Source organism: Apus apus, chromosome 6, assembly GCF_020740795.1.
Source record: "Apus apus isolate bApuApu2 chromosome 6, bApuApu2.pri.cur, whole genome shotgun sequence".
Taxonomy (NCBI): Eukaryota; Metazoa; Chordata; class Aves; order Apodiformes; family Apodidae; genus Apus; species Apus apus.
In genome coordinates this window covers 4,788,570-4,810,434 of record NC_067287.1, presented here as the reverse complement: position 1 = coordinate 4,810,434, position 21,865 = coordinate 4,788,570, and the positions used below count along the sequence as shown (strand labels likewise).

Below are 21,865 nucleotides of genomic sequence, written 5' to 3'. Positions count from 1 at the left end.
AAAAAGAACTAAAATATATATAAATATATACACCTGGTGTTTGGTTAACTATCAGAGTTGCTCTGCAGGGTCAGAGTCTGGAGGAGCTGCCACATGACTGTGGGTGTTTCATCATCCAACACCAAGTGTTTGCAGAAGAATTTCATCATCCTCTCTCAGGAGCGGCTGCCAACCGCAGGGTAACGTGGTTTTGCTGTGGAGGGGAAAAGATGAGGTTTATATGTAAAATTACTTTTAACACCAAAACACTTCTTGACACGAAGGTCGATATGTGCCTAAACTCCTCTAAGTAACTGAGTTTATTATAATTCCTCTGTTGCATTCCCTTGCTGCAGCTGTGACACTGGGCTGTGTAGCTTATTTAATTATAGCTGTGCTTGCTGCTGTGTGGCTGTTGTTGGGTATGCCATGAATATTTAGGTTCTTCTTTCTCTGCAGTTCTGTAATTTAAACAAATTCAATTAAGTGTATTTAACCTGAAGTCATGTAGAATGTGGGTTGCTTTGGGGTGTGCTTTGTTAGGAACTTCCTTCTGCAAAATGGGATAGAAGGAAAGCGATTCTGTTTGGGGAAAGAAGTGGAGGAGAATCAGCCCTTACATGCTGTGTGTGTCTGCAGTTTTTCTTTGTTTTTAAAACAAGTTCAATCCACAGTGCTATTGGTGTGTTCAGTGGGTGTGTTTTTGACAGTGTGGACCTGTACTGCAAAATTGCATGTTTATACCTGTGCACACTCCAAGTTTTCCTTCCGAAGAGTTCATTTGGACACTGACCTGAAAAGGTCAAAGATCTGTGGGCTGAGCAAGCTGGTACACAACTATTGGAGGGCAGAAAGTGCAGGACAGGCTGTTTCCTTGAGAAACTCTTTATCTCTCAGGATATTGATACAGCTTTTATGTAGGGATTCATTGTATGCCTGTCAGCACTGTGCTGGGTAAAAAGACTGTGAGTAACATCTTGGATTATTTAAAGAAAATGTTTAAGGGCGGGTGAGGGGGCTTTGCAGTTTGCTTTTTTTTTTTTAATAAAGACATATGCCATTATAGACAGAGGGTAGATTTTTTTCTTTTTTGTTCTCTAAACTGTGTGATTATCATTACTATAATTAAGCTTAATGGATCTTCCTCCTGTGTATGTTTGATAAGATGGCTTGCTAATATTCACTCTTTTTTTTCTGTTTAGCCAGTAAATTATGCATAAAGGACAAAACAGAAATAATCACCCAGACATTTGCGTCACTTTTGTCTGACTAATTCTCATCCATTGTCTTTTATAACTTTCAAATGGGAGATGAAGTTGTGGGGCTGATCTCTGTGCTGATAAAATATGCAGTAATGACTGTTTTCTTGATTTAAGTTACATATGCTGTTTTAGAAAATTAAAGATTGCCAAGAGTTATTGGTGAGTTCTTTACACTGAACCAACAAGCAATACAGGCAAATTCTGTAGGAGAGCCAAAAGGGCAAAGAAAGAATTAAAAAAAATATGTTGACTTCATGAAACTATATCTATTAAATCAAAAAGTGTAATCAAGTTTCAAGGAAAAGAAGAAAACACCTGGAAGCTTTTTACAGAGCAGGTGGTGGAGGCAAGTTGTTCCTCTTAAGTAAAAATAATCAACCTTTTTTTAAATTGTATGAAAAAATCCTGATAAGGAACCATATTTATCAAGGTGGAAATTACATTTTGCATGGATGGGTCTGAATTTTGATTAGAAGAAAGTACAGAACATAGTTTTTCAGTTAAATGAAGATAATTGGATGTAATAAAGGTGTGCTCTTATACAAATTTATTTGCTCTATGTGTAGAAAATAACAGACTCATGAATTATTGTACATAGTTGCATGGGATTCTGCAGCAATTAGAAAATGCAATTATGCCAGTCAGAGTAAAATATGGGGGGAAAAAAAGGAAAAAACCCCAAGTATTTCTAGGATTCCCTTTCTATGAAGCCTAATTTCTATTCAAAGGACAAAAGTGCTTTCTTATTCTGCTCTCAGAATAGGATCCCTGGGATTCATTCCTCAATAGAATTTTGATTGATTTTATTTTAGTAGTTTTATCTTATTTCATAACACTTGTATTAAATCAGATACCTCTGAGCACTTAATAATTTTTATCTCCTAGATCTTTGTATTTAATATTATATTCACTGTCAACATTTAATATAAATAAGAATCACAATAAACGTCAGTCATTGATCAGATGCAGCAAAGACAGGGAACCAAAAGCCTTTAATAAAGACACCTATTGACTTCAGTGTGCTTTGGGTCAGGCCTCAAATGGAAACAAAACCCATCTCTGCTTGCCGGACAGGTCAGCAAGTGGCCTGGAATATGACAGTCATTAATCCACTGTAATAACTGTGTCCTTACTGAGCAATGGGGCTGGTAAAGCAAAGGGTAGGATGCTGTGCTGTGCTTATACGGTGTAGAGCACAGGACCTACAGACCAGATGAGAGGGATCTGCTGTATTAAACCAAACTGTCCTTCAAATATTCTTATCATCCACCTCCTAATCACAATTTGCAGGGGAATTAGCTGGCACTGGCTATGCGGGCCCCAGGAGATAAATGTTAAGAGGCTTCCAAACCTTCCTTATAGCCTGTATTCAGGAGAGGGCGTAGGTGATGGCAATGCCAATGCTGCACAGTCCCCTTCTAGGGAGGGACAGGGGGAGATGAGGATCACTGAGCAAATAAATATCCCTAGCTCAGGTGAGGCTGTTTAGAGAGATAAAAAGGCTCCTCTCGCTTCAGGAGCTAAGCCACTGGGGAGGAAAAATACCCCAGGCATTAACTGCAGTGGGAAGGAGATGGACAGTGCAGAAAAGACTACACTTACTGTGTGGAAGGAAATAGAAGGGAGATCTGTTTCCCAGCTCCTTCTTCAAGAATTGTTTCCATAACTTGCATTAAATACTCATTATTAAAAATAGAGGGCTATATCCTGATTATGTAGGTTAGTTGCTTTAATAATGCCTATGGGAGCAGGACATCCATGCCAGTGTTGTAAAACAAAGAAACAAACCTTGGAAACAAAAAGTAGCTTCCCTTTCCAAGTGATCCCAATATTGCTTGAAAATAAACTCTGATTTACTGATTAAGCCCATGGGTTCTTTTTTGTAATTTGGAGAAGTGAAACTTAAGCTACCCTACAGTGTCTTTAGATGATAATGAGGTGCCTGTATTAGTGATGGCCACAGTGTCTCTAAACCTAGATAGCTTTTCTGGATGTGTCACAGCATCTACTGGATGTAACAAAGATCTCTAAACCATCCTCCCTGATGACTGTCCAAAAGGACAATGCTCTTCTGGCCTGCAGAAGAACACAAATGTCATTACCCATACCCCATCAAAAGAGCTGGCAGAGGCTCTCCCAAGTCCTTGGGTCAGAACCACTGGGAAGTGGTTCCCTGGGGAATAGGGAGCCTGTTCACACTTTCTGCGGGGCTTTCAGGGAGGTGGCAGCTCTTTGGGAGGTGGCTGGTGGAGTGTATTGATTGCAGGCAGCTCAGCCTCTATAGCAGCCCTCCTAGGAGCCTTGAAAAAAAAAAACTCTGACAATGAAGATGTTCAAATTTTTTTTTTTGCCATTTCATTTTCCTTTTTTACCAGCTAGGGGAGGATTAGGACGAGTGAGTGGGAATAGTAAATTTGATGACAATGAGGAGATGTGAACAACCTGAGTGGAGACAACAAAAAAATAGGCCATCTCCAATATCTCCCAGGAGAGAGTGAACATTAGCTGAATGAAAGCTGCTCTCTCTAAAGAGCTCCACTGGCATTTTTGTTTTTTTTTAACTCTGTGCTGGTGTGTAAGATATGAAGTCTGGAGAGGAAAAAGAAAATGCTCTCATCATAAACAAAATTATAGCAAATTAAAACAGGTAACTAGCAACATGCTGGCCATTTGGCTAGAGCAGAAAAAGGTTTGGATTAATTTGCACTAATGAGTCTGTGCTACTCAGGTGTTTATATTTAAATATTAACTGTTGTTCTTCCCATAAGTGTCTGAAGCTCTTTTGGATTGTCTTCAGGGATTGACATAAAAATTTGATAAAAAACCCACTCTGATCAGCACTTACGTAGTTGTACCAAAAAAAGAATAAAGCAAAATGTGACATTAGGGGTTTAATTTAAAAAAAAAAAAAAAAAGTCTATGACTTGGAACATACCATCACCCTACCTGGATGGAAATTATCTGAGCTAGGTTAAGAGATGTGAGTGTAATGCTCTGCTGGCTACAATCCATATAATCATCTGTTCTCTCCATAACTTGTTTCTACATAACAGTTATATACTATTTGTTTTAAAGAAAGAGAGCTGATACTTGTGGAAAATACCTACTTAGAGGGGAAAAAGCTATGTTCTCTGGTGGCTCTGTGCTGCATATCGTGTGCCAGTAGTGACCTATTTCTGCCTATCCTCTGGCGCATTTATATAGCACCATAACTCTTGATGTTTAAAAAGGCAGAGAATGCTGTGTGGTCTAACTGTACAGTTCTTCAAACTGGGGAAACCATCAAGCACCTCAGTGAGCCTCTATACTGCCTTCTGCAACAGAACACAGCAGGCAACACTGGTGAAGTTTTGCCCTAAAGTACAAAATACATGTCATAAGTTTCCTTCGCCAATAGATCTGTAAAGCCCAGTGCACAAATGCTCTCTTGAACACAATGGTGTCTCTGAGCAGTGCAGTTATAGAACTATTCTTCTATTCTTCTTATAAAGATCAATGAGCTTGTAAATGTTGCAGTTACCTTTTTTTATATATATTCTGTTAGAAACTCTGATCTATCATGTTTGCAGCTTGACTTGGGCTGCTCTCCTTTCCCAGGACCAATGAAGCTATAACACCAGGATATTTTTTGTAGCTAGAAGGAAACATTAAGGTTCTGGTCTTGAAGGCTACATTTCTAACAATGCCTTTGCCATCTGCATCCTGCCTGCTCTGCCATGGTAGGTGAGCATGGCTGTGCACAAACACCCCCTCCTATTTTTAAGAAAGGAAAGCTGAAACAGGTTGAGTGCTGCCCAGCCTGGAAACATTTGGTGTAGCTGTGCACTTGCTATTTTTAGGAGCACAGACTGCAGAAACAGCCATACTGCCTCTGGCTTTGAGATCTCAAAAATTGGGACTGACACTTCAGTGTTTGTAGCTGCCATCAGTCTGGTGGGAGAACTTAGAAGCTGCTGATATAGCTGAAAAAGGGAATGGCACAGTATCTGTAGAGGGTGGGGGAAAAAAAAAACCTTTGGGGGTTACAGCAACATGTTGCCTGGGAAATACTTGAACTGATCAGTTTTACCATTCTATTCAAATACTTAAATGCTTTAAATCAAGTAAGTTTGGATCTTGAATTATACACCTTTAGTGGCTGCTTATCAGCCACTTGTGAATATTCATACTGCAGAAGTTAAACTGTGATATTTTTCATTTTAAGGTGAAATTGAATGACCTGAAAATGGATCAATCTTCTCCCATGTTACCAGCAACCATTTTGGAGCAAACCGCCTCGCGACTCGGCTGCAGTCCCACAGACAGGAAACTTGCTATTCACTTAGATGAAGAAGATGAGTTAAAGCATCTCCGTGACTGTTTCTGCATCCCAAAAGTCAAGGATCTGCCTCCAAGTGAGAATTTTAATTGCAGTGGGGCAGCAAGGGGGTGGGGGAGAAAAGGTGGGGGTTCGTATCTTCTACATGTGTTTATCAGAAATCTTTGGAAATCATTGTCACTTAGGAGATACTGGAGCAACTGCAGTCATATCTGAGCACAGTATGTCCCTGGTGTTGCTAAATCAATCAGTCAACTTGTTCTAGCACCAAAAGCTTTATGCTCTCATTCCCATCCTGAATAAGAAGGAAGGATAGAGTGCTTACCCAGTGCTTATGCTGTCAGCCAGCTCCTTTGAACAGTAGAGTGGCTGCCTGAAAATTACAGGCAGAAGCACTTCTACCTAATGGTTTGAACTGGTTAAGTAGCTTACAATAGTTCAGAGTAGTTGCTTCCTTGGTGTAATATAGCTTGGTATTATCTATCTAGTTGCAATTATTTTTGTTAATGAAAGAGGTGGTACATATATTAACATTTATGTCTCATTGCTGGCAGTAGAGATAATTTTTTTCCTGAGGCCAAATGGAAGGCTGTGCCTTTGGACAAGTAATTGATCTGAGCAAGTAATTCGTAATGAAACCTTTTTATTTTAAGATCTTTCCCACTTGCCTCATGAATTGCCTACAAATATACATAACTGCACATGGCTTCAACGTAGCTGTGCAAAATGGTTCTCAACATTTTTCTGCTTCATTCCTGGTCTGTAGGTTATTTTGAGGAGCCTGTGGCCTAGGCATGGGAACAGGGGCACCTTTGACTTATTAAGAGAGGACCTGGTGAAAGCTGAGGAAATGGAATATTATTTCCTTAGATGATGAACAAATATAGGCATAGTCATTCCTGTCCTTTTCTGCCTTAGCAGAAGCATGTATTAAAAATTAAAGGAAAAATTATCATATATTATTCTTGCAACATCTTTTCATTTTCTAATAAATGCAGATTTTTTTTCTGCTGATTTTTTTTTCTTTCTGAAAAGAGCAAGAACTGATGGTACATGAGAAATTACAGGCACATTCACCATATTACATCCAGTAAAGGTCTGTGATAGAAAATGCTATCAGTTGTCTGAATTTCTGCACATCTTTTGAACCTGTCTTTGTCTTCAGTATCTTGGTTCCTAGAGATGAGAAATGGTAGGAGTGTAGTTTGCTCCTGTCCTTAGGACATGAAGCTGATAAATCTTACTTTTCTACATGCTAGTATATTGGCTTATCATTTAAATCCTTGTGTTTTGCTACTCTTATTATTCAGAGCCGAAATGGACACTTTATGAATTTTTGAACTAGGTGCTTCATCTGCACAGAGGAGGTGTTCTCAGCCCATGTGCAAAGAAGTCTATTTTTTTGTTTCCTCTTTTTTTCCCCATCTGATTGTTTCAGAGGGTTTCCTAAACCCCATCTGTTTGCTTGGATATGACTATTCTGTGCCCAGACCACTTCAGCTGCCACTGTGGTGCACAGTCTTCAGTGCAGCAGAGATGCAGGAGGTGCAAAACAACCCTCCAAAGCTGGAAAGATGCTGCAAGGCAGCTTGTGGGGCCATTGCACTGCTGCCCTTTGCAATCCAGCTCCAGAATGACACCTGCACTGCAGCTGTCTTCAACTGCAGTGTCAAATGTCTCCCAAGAATATGAAAGGTCACTTTTCACTGTAGTGTCTCAGCAACTTCAGAGTAAAGAATCTTCTGAAAAGTACATAGAGGTTTTGATACCCCTGTGTCAGTTTGCATTGCTCCCCTTCCAAACTCTATTATTGTTTATCAATAATATTTAGGCCCAAACACTGCTGATGTGGTTCCCCCCCAGTGAATATGATAGTTAGTCCTGAGACTGTGGCTAAATGTGTTTCAGTGAAGATAAGCAGCCTACATAGTAGTATAGTTGAACAGCACAGAGAACCCGTCATTCTCATGATCCCAAATTGAGGGGTTTTTTTTTCCTCCTCCTTTTCCCTTGTCTCTCTTTTCTCTGCTTCAGCTGTCATTAAGAACATCTTCCCTGCTGAAAAACAGCAGGGGTGTAAAAATATATATATTTACATTGTGTGTCTATATGATAGAGATCTCCCATGACATTTTTCTGAGCACAGGAGCAGAACCTAGATAAGGTGTCTTTGAAGATAAATGTCATTACAGATATTAGCCATCAAATATTTTTTATATATTAACATAAAGCAGTACAATGAGGTTTTAGAAGCCTTACAAGAAGCAGATGGGATCCATAGGAGGCAATTATAAGATTAGATACATAAAAATATTTAGAAAGTCCTTATAATAGTTTAATTTAGTTATCAACATATAAACTGTCACAGCTGTTTATTTGTTTCATGGATCAAGAGGAAACCACCAGCAGACTAAGTCCCTGGCAAACCTTTGGGTTTTTATGTGCAAAGATGAGGGACGAGGCCCAGGTGAGCAAATAGCAAGAGATGACAGCAGAAGATTTAGAGAAATGTTTGGATCTCTTCACTCTGCTCTGAGCTGACAACAAGAAGTCTCTTTAATGCTTTTTGGTGCACTGGGAGGAGGTGGGAATGGCTGGAGTGCAGTTGGTGGTTGGACACTTAGTCATCAATCAGATTAAGGCCGTGGCTTGTGCTTTGTCATCTCGTAAAGGAATGGAGCATCATTTGAGTTTCTTGGGAATAAAAAGATGTCCCAGAGTGAAAGTGTTGAGCTATATTTCCCTGAAGAGGTGGTTAAAGGTAGTGGTTAATCTTATAAATCTGGCTCTTTGTTTGCAGAGCTTGCGAGGGAGGTATAGGAAGGTGTGAAAGAGGTGATCTTTTATCTTGCAACAAGGGATACAACTCAGTTAATGTATGAACAGATTTAGTCCTTCCTGTCTGCTTAATAAAGACATTGTATTTTCCCCTTTTGTTTGGACTCAATATTTCTGAAAATAAACTTGCTTGTTCTTTGAGGTTTAAAAGGTATAGAAAGGCACCTTTAATGTAGACAAATGGATATATTTAGTATGCAAAGTAATGTACCTTACTAGATCTGACTAGTTCTCATGAATCTGAGTAGGTGAATATATCTAATCTCAATGTAAATTATTGTTCATGTGTTGTTGTTTTTTTTTACTCAGGGTACTCTAAGGACATTTCAATAATCACCTCTTGTTTTGCACCAACCTTTGTTTAATCAATTGTGCTTGTCTCCCATGTGACTATTTCAATATATATTGCATATCTAGCAGAGCTCCTCTAAAAATTAAAAGGGCCAATACTGTGGGAAATGAGGGCAGTGCAATTTGAGGAACGACAAGTGCTAGTCTTAAGAAAACAAATATGTTATTGTAAAGAATATCACAGTGATGAAGAGAAAGTTGGAACACAACGGGGTGCTGCTCAGGAGAAGGCATGAAATGAGAAAGATGCTGCAGCAGTGGTCCAAAATGAGTCTGTTAATGATGGCAGAGAGAAGGAAATAAACAGCTTTTCTGTGGAGCAGAAAAGAGTGCAGCCCAATACAGACCTGATAATGTGTCAAAAAAAAAAAAAAGAATATCCAAAGTAATGGATATAAAAGTAGAAAAATGCAACTTTCTCAAAGTGTCTATGCTATCTCTCTCCAGCAGTGACAGAGGAGGGGTTTTTATTTAGAAAGGTCTGTGGTGCAAGAAAAGCTAACTTGCTTGTAATTCCTTACCTGTTTTAATGCTTGACTGGGATATGAAGAGTTTTAGAGAGACTGAGCTCCAAATTCTTGAGCAAAGATCCTCTCTCTGTTTCCAATGAGACAGTATTATTGTGTTTCTTGATAGGAAAAGAACTGTTAATAGGACCTATTTAGGAGCATGGTAATATTTATACCTCTCTGTTTTAATTCGTATTAGAACAGAGACAAAAACCAGACGTGGTATCTGTAAAACAGATTAGAATGAAAATGCTGTCTGACTTATGCTTTTTAAAAGCTTCTAAAGCTTTAATTAAGAAATTACCCAAGTTGTCTATACTTGTGAAAAATGTCTTCCTGGTGAGTTCAATGAAGTTGGTAATTGTTAGTGCAAAAGGTAGTAAGAGACCTTTTCCAGGCACCTAATCTATTTTTCTATAGCCCTAACATAAAATTTTCCCCGAGAGAAATGCAATTTATCTTTCATTTCTAGCATGTATCTAAACATACTCATTCATTTGATTTTTTTTTTCTGAGCTATATTGACTATATTTACCAAAAACACATGCAATGTTAGCTTTTGGGGTATTGTAAGTATATGTTTAGATGAATGCAAATTACTCCCTACATCTAGAAGGTCACCATCACTTGTCCCTCCAAGAATCTCTAACATAAGAAATAATAGAAAAAGGCAGTGTTTGGATTGATAGATGATGACATGGGGTAATTAGATTGTTCAGAACCTCACTAGAGTTATTATTTATAAATTTCTACTGCCTTGCCTGCTTTCTAATCATTGAAAGGATTTGTCAACATAGATTTCCTCCTCCTTCTCAGATGTTGACATGAAGTGCAGCCCACAATAGATGCTGACAAGACAAGAACTTTTGAGACTGCCTTAAAATATTCTGTGCAACCACTGTGTTTTTCTAAATAGTGATTTAAACACACAGGGAGAACTTACATGAAAGACACAGATTTACCTAGTCTTAACTTTTATTAAATGCACAATTCAAGTAGTTTCATGACTTGGCATAAGAATATATTGATGATGGAAGAAAAGTAGATAGCCTGGTCAGGAAAATTCTCCATATTCACTCACTGTTGGTTAGACAGCTGACAAAATCAGTGCCAGTGGCTGCTTTTCACACAGCCCCAGAGTCCTGCGGATTTAATTTAACTAACATTAGCTCCAGAACAAGTATAGATGGACTCAGCCAAAAATTGCAGGAGTATGTGGGGAATAACAGTGTGCAGATTGCCAGGATGCCCTCCTCCTTAGATCCATTTGCAGGGTCACCTGACTGGTATCCTGAAACCTGCATGGTCCCCTGGAATGAAGGTCATCTCTATTTGCACGTGGGATCTGTGGTGTCCTGTGGAGATTTGGGGCTGGCAGAGCTCTGGGTGGTGGCACACGTGTATGTGTGCACACGTGTGCTGTCCCTCCTGGGCTTGCTCCCATGTGTATGTTGTTTCTGTGGTTTCCCTCCACAGCTAATCTGGGCCTGGTGAACGGAGAGGAGAGTTGCCTGTACTTTGCTGGGAATTCTCTTGGACTACAGCCACGGAAAGTTAAAACTTACCTGGGGGAAGAACTGGACAAGTGGGCTCGAACGTGAGTACACCACAGGGTATGTGAGATGCCGATCTGTCCTTCAGATGAACACCTCATTTTATTTTGGGGTCTGCCTTGGAAATGCTTGAACAGAATAGTGTGTTAAAACCCCTAGAGCCCAGATGTAAAACATGTTCAGTGTTTTCCTAGCACTGTTTATATCTCCTTTAAAGGAATGAGCAGTAAAACAGGTAGAGAAACTTTTAGCTGTGATGACTTATGTCTCTGCTTTGGCTTATCTGGAGGGCCTGCAGAGTTTAACCACACCCATCCAATGGCCATGTGTGTTTATACACAAGTCACACGAACTCATTTGGTTACTGCTACTTGCTGGTGGACATGATCCAGTTTCAGGCCCTGTGTTTTCCAAATTAGTGTTTTTAACTGTGTGTGCTTCACCCCCTTGGCTTTGCAGTGGGCAGTTCCCTTGAAATAGCACCAAGCACAGGTGGTGCCACTGCCTGACAGGTTTTTGGTCCTCATAAACCAGGTCTCTGCCTGACAAGTTCATTTTCTTCAGAAAGAAGCATTCCTGTCATCTCAGGAGCATCTCAGTGAGGAGCTGATGGTGGATTGCAAGGAGCTCTGCTGAATGGAGCTGGTGTAGGAGAAACAGGAGGACAAAAGAGGGATATGTTGCAGGAAAGGGGCATTGTCATCATGGCAGATGGGAAATTTTTAAATACATAGTGGGAGGGAAAAAGCCATATATTTATTATTATTATTTAAAACATTAATTTTTAGTAATACATTTTGTTTCCATGGAGAATCTGTGCTCTGAGATGTTCAACACCTGCCAGAGCTGGGAGTGGTACAGAAAATTATAAGTCAAAACCAGTCAACTGAAGGTGGGAACGGAAAAAACATCCAGAGTGAGTGAGCTGGGAGAGAGATGAGCACTTCTATAGGGTGTGGAATATGAGGGCAGCAGATGTGACTTAATGGTGAGAGGAAAATATAGGGAAGAAGAAGAGGAAAATCTAATTCTGCTAATTGGGCAGCCCTTTTATTCTGTAGAAACAATCTAGATGGATTTATATTTCACAACATAAATGTGAAAACTCTGTAGCTGCTGTATCACTTGTTGATACATAGTTTCACTTGTTAATATATGAATGCTGTGGGTTAATAAAAATGGTTTTCTGTTTATTACTTGTATTCGTGTAAGTGGGAAGAAGGTTGAGAATGACTGGGAATGAGTGTGAACTTTGAGAAGCACTCATTTCTCTTGGTTACCCATTCAGCACTGGGCTGCAGTTTATCCAGTCAATTGAACAAATTACAACTCTTCCCATTTCTGGATGATTATCGTACTTTATCAGGGCAACAGCTGAGCACTTGCAAAAGGTGGAAGTCAGATAGCACTGTTATCTGTTAGAGTGATGCACTGGGAGCACAAATGTATTTCAGTTCCTTCACTGTACCTTTTCATTGGTTCACTTCCATTCTGATGTTTGTCTTTGCTACAGGGTGTTGTTGTGTTGTTTTTTTTTACCTCAGTGATTATAAAAATGTGAAAGGAAAGGGTAGGCAGCATGTTTCTCCAGGGTATCACCAGTGCCTTCAGTAGCTGCATCTAAGGGAGAAATATGGCTGAACATGATTTTAAGCCATCAGGGGAGAGGGAGTAAATCTAGAAAAGCTGTTTGCCAAAAATACAGCTTGGCTTCAAATACCTTACCCAAAATAAATCAGAAAATTTAAAAACTCAAACCCAACCTGTACCAACCAAAACCCCAGAACCAAATCCTGCTAGCTGCAGATGTGCCTAAAGCAACTGAGACAGTCAGGGTAAGGGCAAGTTCAATTAGGACAGAGCAATGTGTGCTTCAGGAGGCTGATGGGCAGGAGTGGTTGCTGGGGGCTGCAGAGGAATAAGTGGTTGGAGATGCACAATCAGATGCTGTTGTTCCAGTCACCAAGGACAGTTTAGCAAAATCCAGTCTAAGGCAGTGGCTGTTACCAGCCAAAGGCTCTTCAGCACCTTGTGTGTTGGCAGCATGACTTAGACAAATAAGTAGCAAGACCCGAAGACATGGCATGCAAATTAGGCACATTCTTCAAGTCAGCAATGATATAGATTCTGACTCTCTTCTAAATTGGTTTATCGCATTTTCTGTTTGTTGTGTCTTGGGACTCATCTCAAATAGCTGCTATACTTGTCTGTTTAAACGGTTTTCACTGCGTATAGCTGATGGCAAGAATGAAAAGGAAGATTACTTGGTAGCTGTTGTCAAGGGCAGTGGAGCTCATAGCTTCAGCTCTGTGCAGAGATGGCAACTCATTAGAGTAAGGCCTGCAGAGAAAGAGGCGTCTTCACACATTTCTTTCTTGTTCTGTTCCCTCTTACAGTGTCACTGAACCTTTTTTTTCCCCCTGCCTTTAAATGGTGGATTTCAGATTTCTGCTCTTACATCTGCCTTCCACACACCTGTTCTGATTTGTATTCTTTCATTCTACATTCCTCAGTCCTTTTTTTATACTGATGTATAAAGACTACAAATTCAAGCCACTGGCATTCTTAGTATGGATTTTAAAAGATGCTTTGAGACATTTCTTGCCCTCTGTTTTGATTTCAGATAAATCCAAGATTTACTGAAGGAAGGGCAAAGAGGGATGAAGAATTCTCTTCTGTGCCTAGTCTAGAATAGCCAGTAGTCCCTTTTTTTTGATATGAAGGACCAAGGTTGAAGCGACTTACTTGGTTGGATAAAGGCCAATAGATGCTTTGCAGTGTCTTATTTTCCCTGTCACTGACCACAACTGTTTGAGCACCTAATGTATTTTACAGAATCATTATTGCATAAGAATGTACTCGCTGCAGCAGGCAATGTCTCTCACATCCAACTAACTCATTAAAGTGGAGCTCTGAAGTGTGCCGTGGCCAGTTGTTAGGCTCTTGTGAAGGGCTGGTGGGGTGACTGTGGAGTGAGGAGCCTGCAGAACGGAGATCTTGAGTCTTAGAGCTGTTTAGCTGAGCAAAATGAAGACTGAAAGAAAATTGATGTTCCCTGCAATCTCTGAAAATGTATCAAGGGGTAAATGCAAGGGGAAAAGGAGCCACTTAGGTGAAATAACATGCTGGCACAGTAAATGTAAAGTAGGAGTTAATAAATTGACTCTAGAAACTAAATATGTATATATATTGTTAAGCATTGGAATAGCCTGGCAACAAGCTGAACTAATTGTGGAAGATGTAGTAGCCCTGCAAGGACAAGTGCAGCTTGGTGAGGCTCAGTCAAATTCTGTTTGACAGACCCACTTCTGCCATTCAGCAGGAGTCATCCCCATCTTGTGCCTTGCAGCAGGTTGTATGTTAGAGCTGTAAATGCCTGGTTTAATGCCCTGGGATTTTCAGTTTTGCCTCCAGTCTTCTGCTCCATGCAGTTCTTTTCTTTGGACATGTCTTCCTTTCTTTAGGCTAGTTCTTTGCTTGAAGCCATCGTCAAACTTTAGAGTCTGTATTGGCTCATTAAATACTTGCATCATTTTTGGCAAAGAAACAGGAAGGATATTTCCATTTGAACAAGATTTGGACGAGCACAGAAGATTCCTCGCAATTAATTTAAATCCCTTTTGTTACTGTCTTTGAAACCTTGGGATCATATCAGAAAATGTGTTTTTAGCTCCTCTAGCAAGTTTTAAATCAACCAGACCTCAGTGAATAAAATGTGGCATTGTGATTTCTTGCCAAACTGAAAATAAAATGGTAACTGACTAAGAATTAATTTGCACAATGTGGGACTCTCACAGTAGTTCAAGAAATAGTTCTGCTTTACGATTTGATGGGCCATGTTTTGTATTAATTAATTTGGGTACCTTGATTTAAATCTCTGTTGCTAGCTGGGGTGCAGTGGAAACAAAATGAGATGCAGGCTATCCATGTCTAAGGGGACTGCCAGAACCACTGCAGCTGTGTCCTTAAAGATTATTACCCCTAGTCCCTACGAGAGCTGAGAAAGGGGTGGCCTAATATACAGAGAGATAAATTCTCTGAGGCAGGGCATAGAATTTTACAACCTAAGTGTAATAGGATGTATTGTGCCATCAGCAAAGGCTACAGAGTTTCATGTGATTAAAATAAAAAAAACAGGTCCAAGAATATGCCTTTAACTACCATTTTAGCTGTAATAATTTTTGTCTCTTGGCATTTATATTGGCCATCAAGAGGGGGGCAAGCTGCAAGCTGTGCTGTAATAATAATAATAATATGAATAAGAATTAATGCTGGCTCTCCCTTCTTTCAATATACTTACATGTCCATGTTTCTTCTCAAAATAAAATATTCTCATGCCCAAAATCTCGTATCTGTTTTTATGGTAACTTGGAAATTGATTCTGAGATTGTTAGTCCTGCATGCTGGTGGAGAGAGAGCTTTCATCGGTAAGTTCCCATTAGAAGGACACTAATGGCTATCAAATCAGAGAAGGCTAATGAAAGAGAATCCCTTAGGTAGTTAGGGCTTCTTTTCCCCATCTTATTATGTTCTCTATCCCCTTTCAGAAATACAGATTCCCTCGGGCTGGGAACCACTGAAAATCTTTGTGTTTTTTTTTATTTTAACAGTCTGTGTTATCCCCAAGTCCCTTGATCACTATATTACAGTTAAGAATAAGAAAGGAAATCAGCCATAAGTGTCTCGCTGTTTGTGAAATGCGCACCGCTGTCTGCAGGGAACGCAGCTGCGGTATGGTCTGATAGAAAGGGGAGACTTCTAGCACTAATCCTGCCCCTCACTGCTTTTCCTCCCCTACCCACCTACTGCCTTTATCTCTATGAAATGTTCTTGCAAATGAGAGCTATTTCACACTGCCCGCTTTCTGTTATCAAGGTCTCATCAGAGAGCAATTCTAAAAGAGAGAAAAATGGTCAGCTAGTCTACAGTGAGCTTCTCCAAATTAGGGATCAGGGTCCTCCTTGTTGTCATGTGGGTCTGGACTAGTTGAATGCAGGGAGGGTATTTTCTCTCTAAGAGATATTCAGTTGTACCTGCTCCTTCTCCTTCAGCTGTTAACCTAAACTAGCCCAATAGCAAATGGTATTTCACAAGGGTAAGAGGCATGAAATAAATAGTTAATACAAACTGTGCTTTTTGCAGCAGTTCTTCAGGCCTGTGGTTCTTTTGGAAATATCCCTAGGAGGTGAGAATTAGACCCAAGTCAATCAGAAAGTGTCTGGCTGTAAACTACCCAGCTAGTTTGTGTGGGAGATAGAACAAAACTCTACTTGAGAAAGGGAAGTAGGAGGTGAGTAGGTAAAATCAATCTTTTAAATAGCCCGAAGCATGGGGGGCTAGCTGGTAGTGTCTCAATATGCCCTCCTTTCTCATGTCTTAATCTTCCAGATGATGTCTCATGATTTTGAGTGAACACTATGAGCCTGTTCTTTCAAAGGTTCATTACTAGTTCTGTTTTATTTTTTTTCTTTCTCTCATCACAGCTCTTAGGGCTTTTTCTGCTCACTACCCACTTTCCAACTGGTTTTGTCCCTGTTTTGAAACAGCTTTGTACTTGGTTTGCCTCAGCTGTGTGCAGCCTGGCATTTCCTACTCCACAAGCACCCTGTGGTGCTCAGCAAATATGAAAATCATCCAGTGTGAGATGGAAGCCCAGAGCAATGTTCCCCTGGATTAACACCATTATTACTTTTCTCAATCTGCCTTAATTTGCATTTAATTCTGTGCACTACATACTGCACGTTTAAGAAACTTGGTAACTTTTTATTTAAATATGCATGGTGGTTACCTTAGAAGTTTACTTCTCTGTCACATTTGAAGCAGAAATTTTTTCAGAGCACTTAATCTAGAGCTGGATGTTCATATCTATCACTTCAGAGTAGTGATGCATTCAGGTTTGAGGTGCCCATATGATCCACTGTAGGAAGGAACAGTTTGCAAAACAAAGTTTTTACATGTCCTCTGCCAAATCAAAAAGCTTTTATGCATGCTGAGATCTAGAACAATTTTAACAAGGAGAAGAGGAGAAGCAATGAAAATTAGCAAGAGGTTCTGTTTGGGTGGGTGCTTCCCTGCATATACATTAAGTATGTGGTGGTTTATGTAGAAGGGTGAATTCAGGCAGGAGAATCAGGAGGATAGAAATTGTTTCTGATAAGAAATGTTTCTGTCATCTGATAAGAAATGTTTCTGTCTTCTTGAGGAAGTATTCCAGCCTACCATCCTCTGCATTGTACAATGGTCAGCTGGAAATGCAGAGGGGGTAACTCTGGGGGTGATCTCTGCCCTCAAGGTAGTTGATGTGAGCTGGGGTTAGCTGGCTGCTACCCTGCACCCAGCACCACCCTCCCTGCTCTCTGAGGCTTCCTGTACCCTTGTAGCCAATTCCAGAGGGCTCATGAAGAAACCACCATCTCTCATTTTCAGGGATTTCTAGAGGAGTTTTTGAGGCCAAAATGAGTAGTTTTCAATGAACTGAAAACCCTTCAGAAACCAACGACAGAATTGCTCGTTACGAGTGATAAAGGCATGATTGAAGCGCCATGCTCAGCAGCACCAGTCTCCTCCTCCCTCCTCCAAATGTGGGATCTCCAAATCAGGAATATTTCTTCAGATTACTCCAAAGGGACCCGCATATGTTTTCATTGTTTGTCTCTTCTTTTTCAGAGGTGTTCATGGCCATTTCAATGGTCAGCGCCCGTGGGCGTTGGCAGACGAGTGCATCGTGGACCTGATGGCTGAGTTGGTTGGTAGGTGTGAACTGCAGGCAAAACCTTTATCTAGAAATGGAAACATTCTCTTTGGCTTTTGAGATTGCAATTCCTGAAACTCTGTAACCAGAATTTAGTTCCTTACATTTGTGTTTTTTCTTTTAAAATTGTTTTTCTGACTGCCTTGTGCATGAACTACCTCTTTATTTTAAGGCTGCAAGTGGCTGAAGAGATGAATGTATGTGATGATACATGAGCATATGCACATCATGAAACTAATTGCAGCAAAAGGCTTCTTGAAGCATCATAAACCACTTGATCTAACACATGAAACCCTTTTAAAGGACACTTGGCATTACAGATTCTCAGTCTCTCTACTAGAAGTAAACCAGTGAACTTTCCCCTTTGCAAAATGATTTCTAGCTAGACATTTTCTGCATTGCTTCCTTTCCCTGCTGCTAAATCTGACCTCATATTGGAGACATGCTTATGTCAATGAAGCAGGTAATCAGGGCAGGACCTGCTATTTTAAGTTCCTATCACCCTGCTGTACCCTTTGAGGAGTCTGGAGTGCTGTGGGACCTGGCCCATAAATGCATCTGGTTCTCCTAGACATTGAGAAGTAGCCCTCGAGACTTCTGGTGAGTTTGCTAGCCAGGAAAGAGGTTGTCTGAGTTTGAATGCAAATTTTCTCTATTACCTCTTACTCTAAGCTGAATGTAGTTGCTGAAATAACCTTTCACTGGGATTTTCTTCAGAGTTGTTTTTGTCAGAAGGGGGAAGAGAAATGGTCTTGTCAGGGTCCCTCACAGAGCCTTTTTCTCCCCTACCCTTTCAGCCGTTGTCAAGGCTAGGTTAGCAGATTGTAGTGAGATTTGGGCAGTATTTCAATGTAGCTGTTGAAGGCAATGTCAATACTGACTGTCTGAACTGAATTATCATGTGTTCATTTGTGCCTTCACTAAGGAAAAATATCACAGTGAAGCTGACCTGCTGTCAGCTAGATATTGTCTCGTAATTTCTCCTCCAACAATAGACAAGTATTCGATGAGAAAATTATGGTTTTTCTCCTTCAAGAGAAGCAAGTGGGGTCTGAGCAACTGGAAACAGACACTAAGGAATGTTCATGACAGGTTTACTTATGTATTTAGAAATAAATTCCCTTCCTGACTTCTTCATGAAGTTTCCAAATAGCTAAAATACCAGACATTACTACTGGAGCTGAGTAAATAAAAGAAAATATTGCTATAGTTGGTCTAGCCATGATCTAAACACTAAGGCAACATAAATATCCGTGTGGCTACACTGGGTACCACTGAGTTATGCAGGGTGATCTCATCTGCAGAATGAAATAACAACCAAAATGCAGATGGGTTGTTCTGATTTTGGAAGCTGTTACTGTTGTACCTGGTATTGCTCAGGTGGTTAAGAAATAACTTTTGTTGCTTTCATTACATTCAAAGACAAGCGCAGTATGTTAGTCTCTTAACTATCATGGAATGTAAAAATGTGAGGGTGTAAAGGAGTGGAAAGTGTTGAAATGTGGCTGATTTAGAGATTTCTCTAGTTTGCCTGATCTCTCCTGGCAAGTGGATGTTCTTGTGCTGGTTGGGTATAACTAGGATGCTGTAGGCAGGTGAGGTAATGTGGCCTGTCACACAACTAGTCCAATGCATAGTAAGGGCTTTTAAATTGGAAACCTTGAACTTGATTAACTGGAGGATGGAGAATTTATCTTATGTCTTATGAGAGTGGGAGAGTAGTCACACTGCCTACTACCAGGTGCTTAAAATAGTAAAGTAATAAGGTAGACCATTGGTGCTCTTCACATAACCAGAGCCAAGGCCCCTGAAAGGGCAGCTCAAAGCACCTAAATTATCATCCTTCTCTGCATCCCCTTCTGTGAATGTTTCCACTGCTCTATCTGCAAAACTTGAGCCCTCAGGAAGTGCCCGGCGGCTGCCAGGGCAGGCTGAGCCCTGACCTGCCTGCACCAGGGTCTGTCTGGCCTCAGCTCCAGGTCAAGATCCACTGCAGAATGCAGGGAGACAGGTTGGGATATTTTTTGCCCCTTAACCATCTGTTTTGCAGAGACTGCCAGCTCAGCGTGCATTATAATACTTGTTTAACTAAAACTATTCTGTTGTAAGGGGAGGGGGATGAGAGTTTGGCTTAAACTTCATCTAATTTCTTATTAATCTCTCTATTTTTCTTTTCCAAACATTGTATGACACTGGTGCCTTTTTTTATCACAACAGCCAGACTACACTGAATTTATTGCAACTTTGTAAAATTTAAACATCTATTTTAAATTTTTCTATTAAAAAATTCTTGATGACTGAGATCACCCTACCCTTAACCTACATTTGGTTTTAAAATTCTTTGTTGTGAAGGGTTTCATTGTCCTGTTGTTTTCCTCAGCAATAAAGGGCATGTCAACATTATCAGTTTGGATTTTGTGCTCCAGAATTTTTGGACTTTGTTAAATTGAACTGTAAAATGAGGTTTTGGCTCAAATCTGGCCCTCAGATATACATGCCAGCGGGGTTTTGTTTATATATTATCCTCAATTTTATTCAGGACCTACACAGTTAATTCTGAGGATATAAATAAATTAGTATTTCCCCAAAATTTGGTGCATGGTAGTAAAAGCTGATTTTTAAGATTATTGATAATAGTGAAAAGGCTAAGAGAATAAATGCAGGAAAAATACTATGTTAAAACATTCTTTTAAAAAATGCAATACTAAGTGGAATTAATTCTGAATTTCCCTTTTTAGTTAATTCAATGTAAGAACATAAACAATGTTACCTTGTTTTTTACTCAATATGTCATGGGAAAGGAGAAATTGTCATTTCTCACTTTAAGTAGTACTAGTAAGTAAAAATTATTTGGTGAGATTTATTCAGGAATGGACTAAAGACTGTAAAATGTCTGACAATGTAATGGTTTATAGTGCTATAACACCTTGCTTATTAAAAACAGTCACATTTCCTTGTTCCATGAAAGTTACAGTAGTAAATACATTGTGAAACGTGGAGTCAAGGTCAGTGGAGCCCAAACCTTTTTTCCTGTGCTCACGCCGAGTGGTATAACGGGGGGACAGTAATCTCAGCTTCTCCAACCAGACTTTATTAAAACATTCCAACCTTGGCAGGATCACCTTCTGATGGAACAAGATTAACTGTGCGGCTGCTGCTGTACAATGTGCTCAGGCAGGTCTCTGTTGAGGAAAGACTGAATGCTGGGCAGATTTGTAGTGACTTTGAGCGATAAGGATTATTTGAAATAACCAAACTATTTTCAGAATTGGGGGCTTTAGCTGTTTTTTAAATCATTTTACAAAATCCTTTCTTCTTACTCTGGTGAGGGCCAGGCTCCCACTGCAGTCAGAGAGGAGAAGGATGGCAGTGTCTGCCTAACGCAGTCGTAATTGTCTCTGAAGTTGTACTTTGCAAATGCTGCTTCCTTTTATTAAAGAGGAGATTTATCAAGCAGAACGTTCAGGTTTTAGTCTGTCTTGGAGATATGGTATAAAGTTAGGAAATAAAGAAAGCAAACATAATTTCGTCTTCCGTGTGCTGGGTCTTTGAATATTGTAATAGGTTAATTGGATCATGGAAAGGTTGTTTTCTGAAACGCAGTGCAGGTTATAAAGGATAACAGTTTTCCAATGACACGGATGAGGTTTGTTTCGTGGCCATGAAATTCAATAATGGAAAGCTTTTAATAAATATATAATTTATGGAAGACCAAGACTTACATGACAAATGTAGTGTCATATTTAATTTGGGATGCTAGCATGCAGCTAAAAGTGATCTGTGGATTAACCATTTGTTTTATACAGAAGTGCTACAGCAGGCAGAGGATTGCTCATGCAGAGTTTCCTGTGAAAGCCACAGCTTTCATGGAAAGAGCAGTGGGAGAAATAAGAACAATGCCATTCCTTCATGCTATCTCTTTTTTCAGCCTCAAGAGTTCCATAGAAATATTAAGACTGCAAATAATACTGTTTTGAGCTGCAATCACTCTCGCTAGCTGTCTTCTGTATCTGCAATAGAACAGCCACAAGGTGACCTTTTCCAGCAGCATGGAGCCTGTAGATGCAATGCTATCAGAGGGAAGAAAAGAAAGCAAAGGAAAGCAGTTTACGTGAGGAAAAGAGCTTATTTTTCCTGATGAAGGACTAGGTCCACTTATATTTCTTGCCACAAACTTGGTGATGTTACTGATGCTTGGAGGAGGGAATTTATTTATGATATCTTTTATTCCTCCTGGCTCATGCCCTGGACAGGTCCTCCTGAGTCACTGACAGCTACTGACAGATCTTTCTGTCCAATACTTA

At 39.9% G+C, this 21,865-nt stretch overlaps 1 protein-coding gene across 1 annotated transcript in view; it reads left to right on the top strand.

Annotated features, from left to right (window-relative positions):
* Positions 1-775: 775 nt before the first annotated feature.
* KYNU (kynureninase) overlaps positions 776-21,865 on the top strand; it is a 57,549-nt gene continuing 36,459 nt past the window's right edge. Inside the window, exons 1-4 of the mRNA XM_051622743.1 lie at positions 776-944; positions 5,446-5,635; positions 10,734-10,854; positions 17,477-17,559. Coding sequence (XP_051478703.1) covers positions 912-944; positions 5,446-5,635; positions 10,734-10,854; positions 17,477-17,559 — 427 coding nt within the window. The 5' untranslated portion in view covers positions 776-911. The remainder of the gene's footprint in view (positions 945-5,445; positions 5,636-10,733; positions 10,855-17,476; positions 17,560-21,865) is intronic.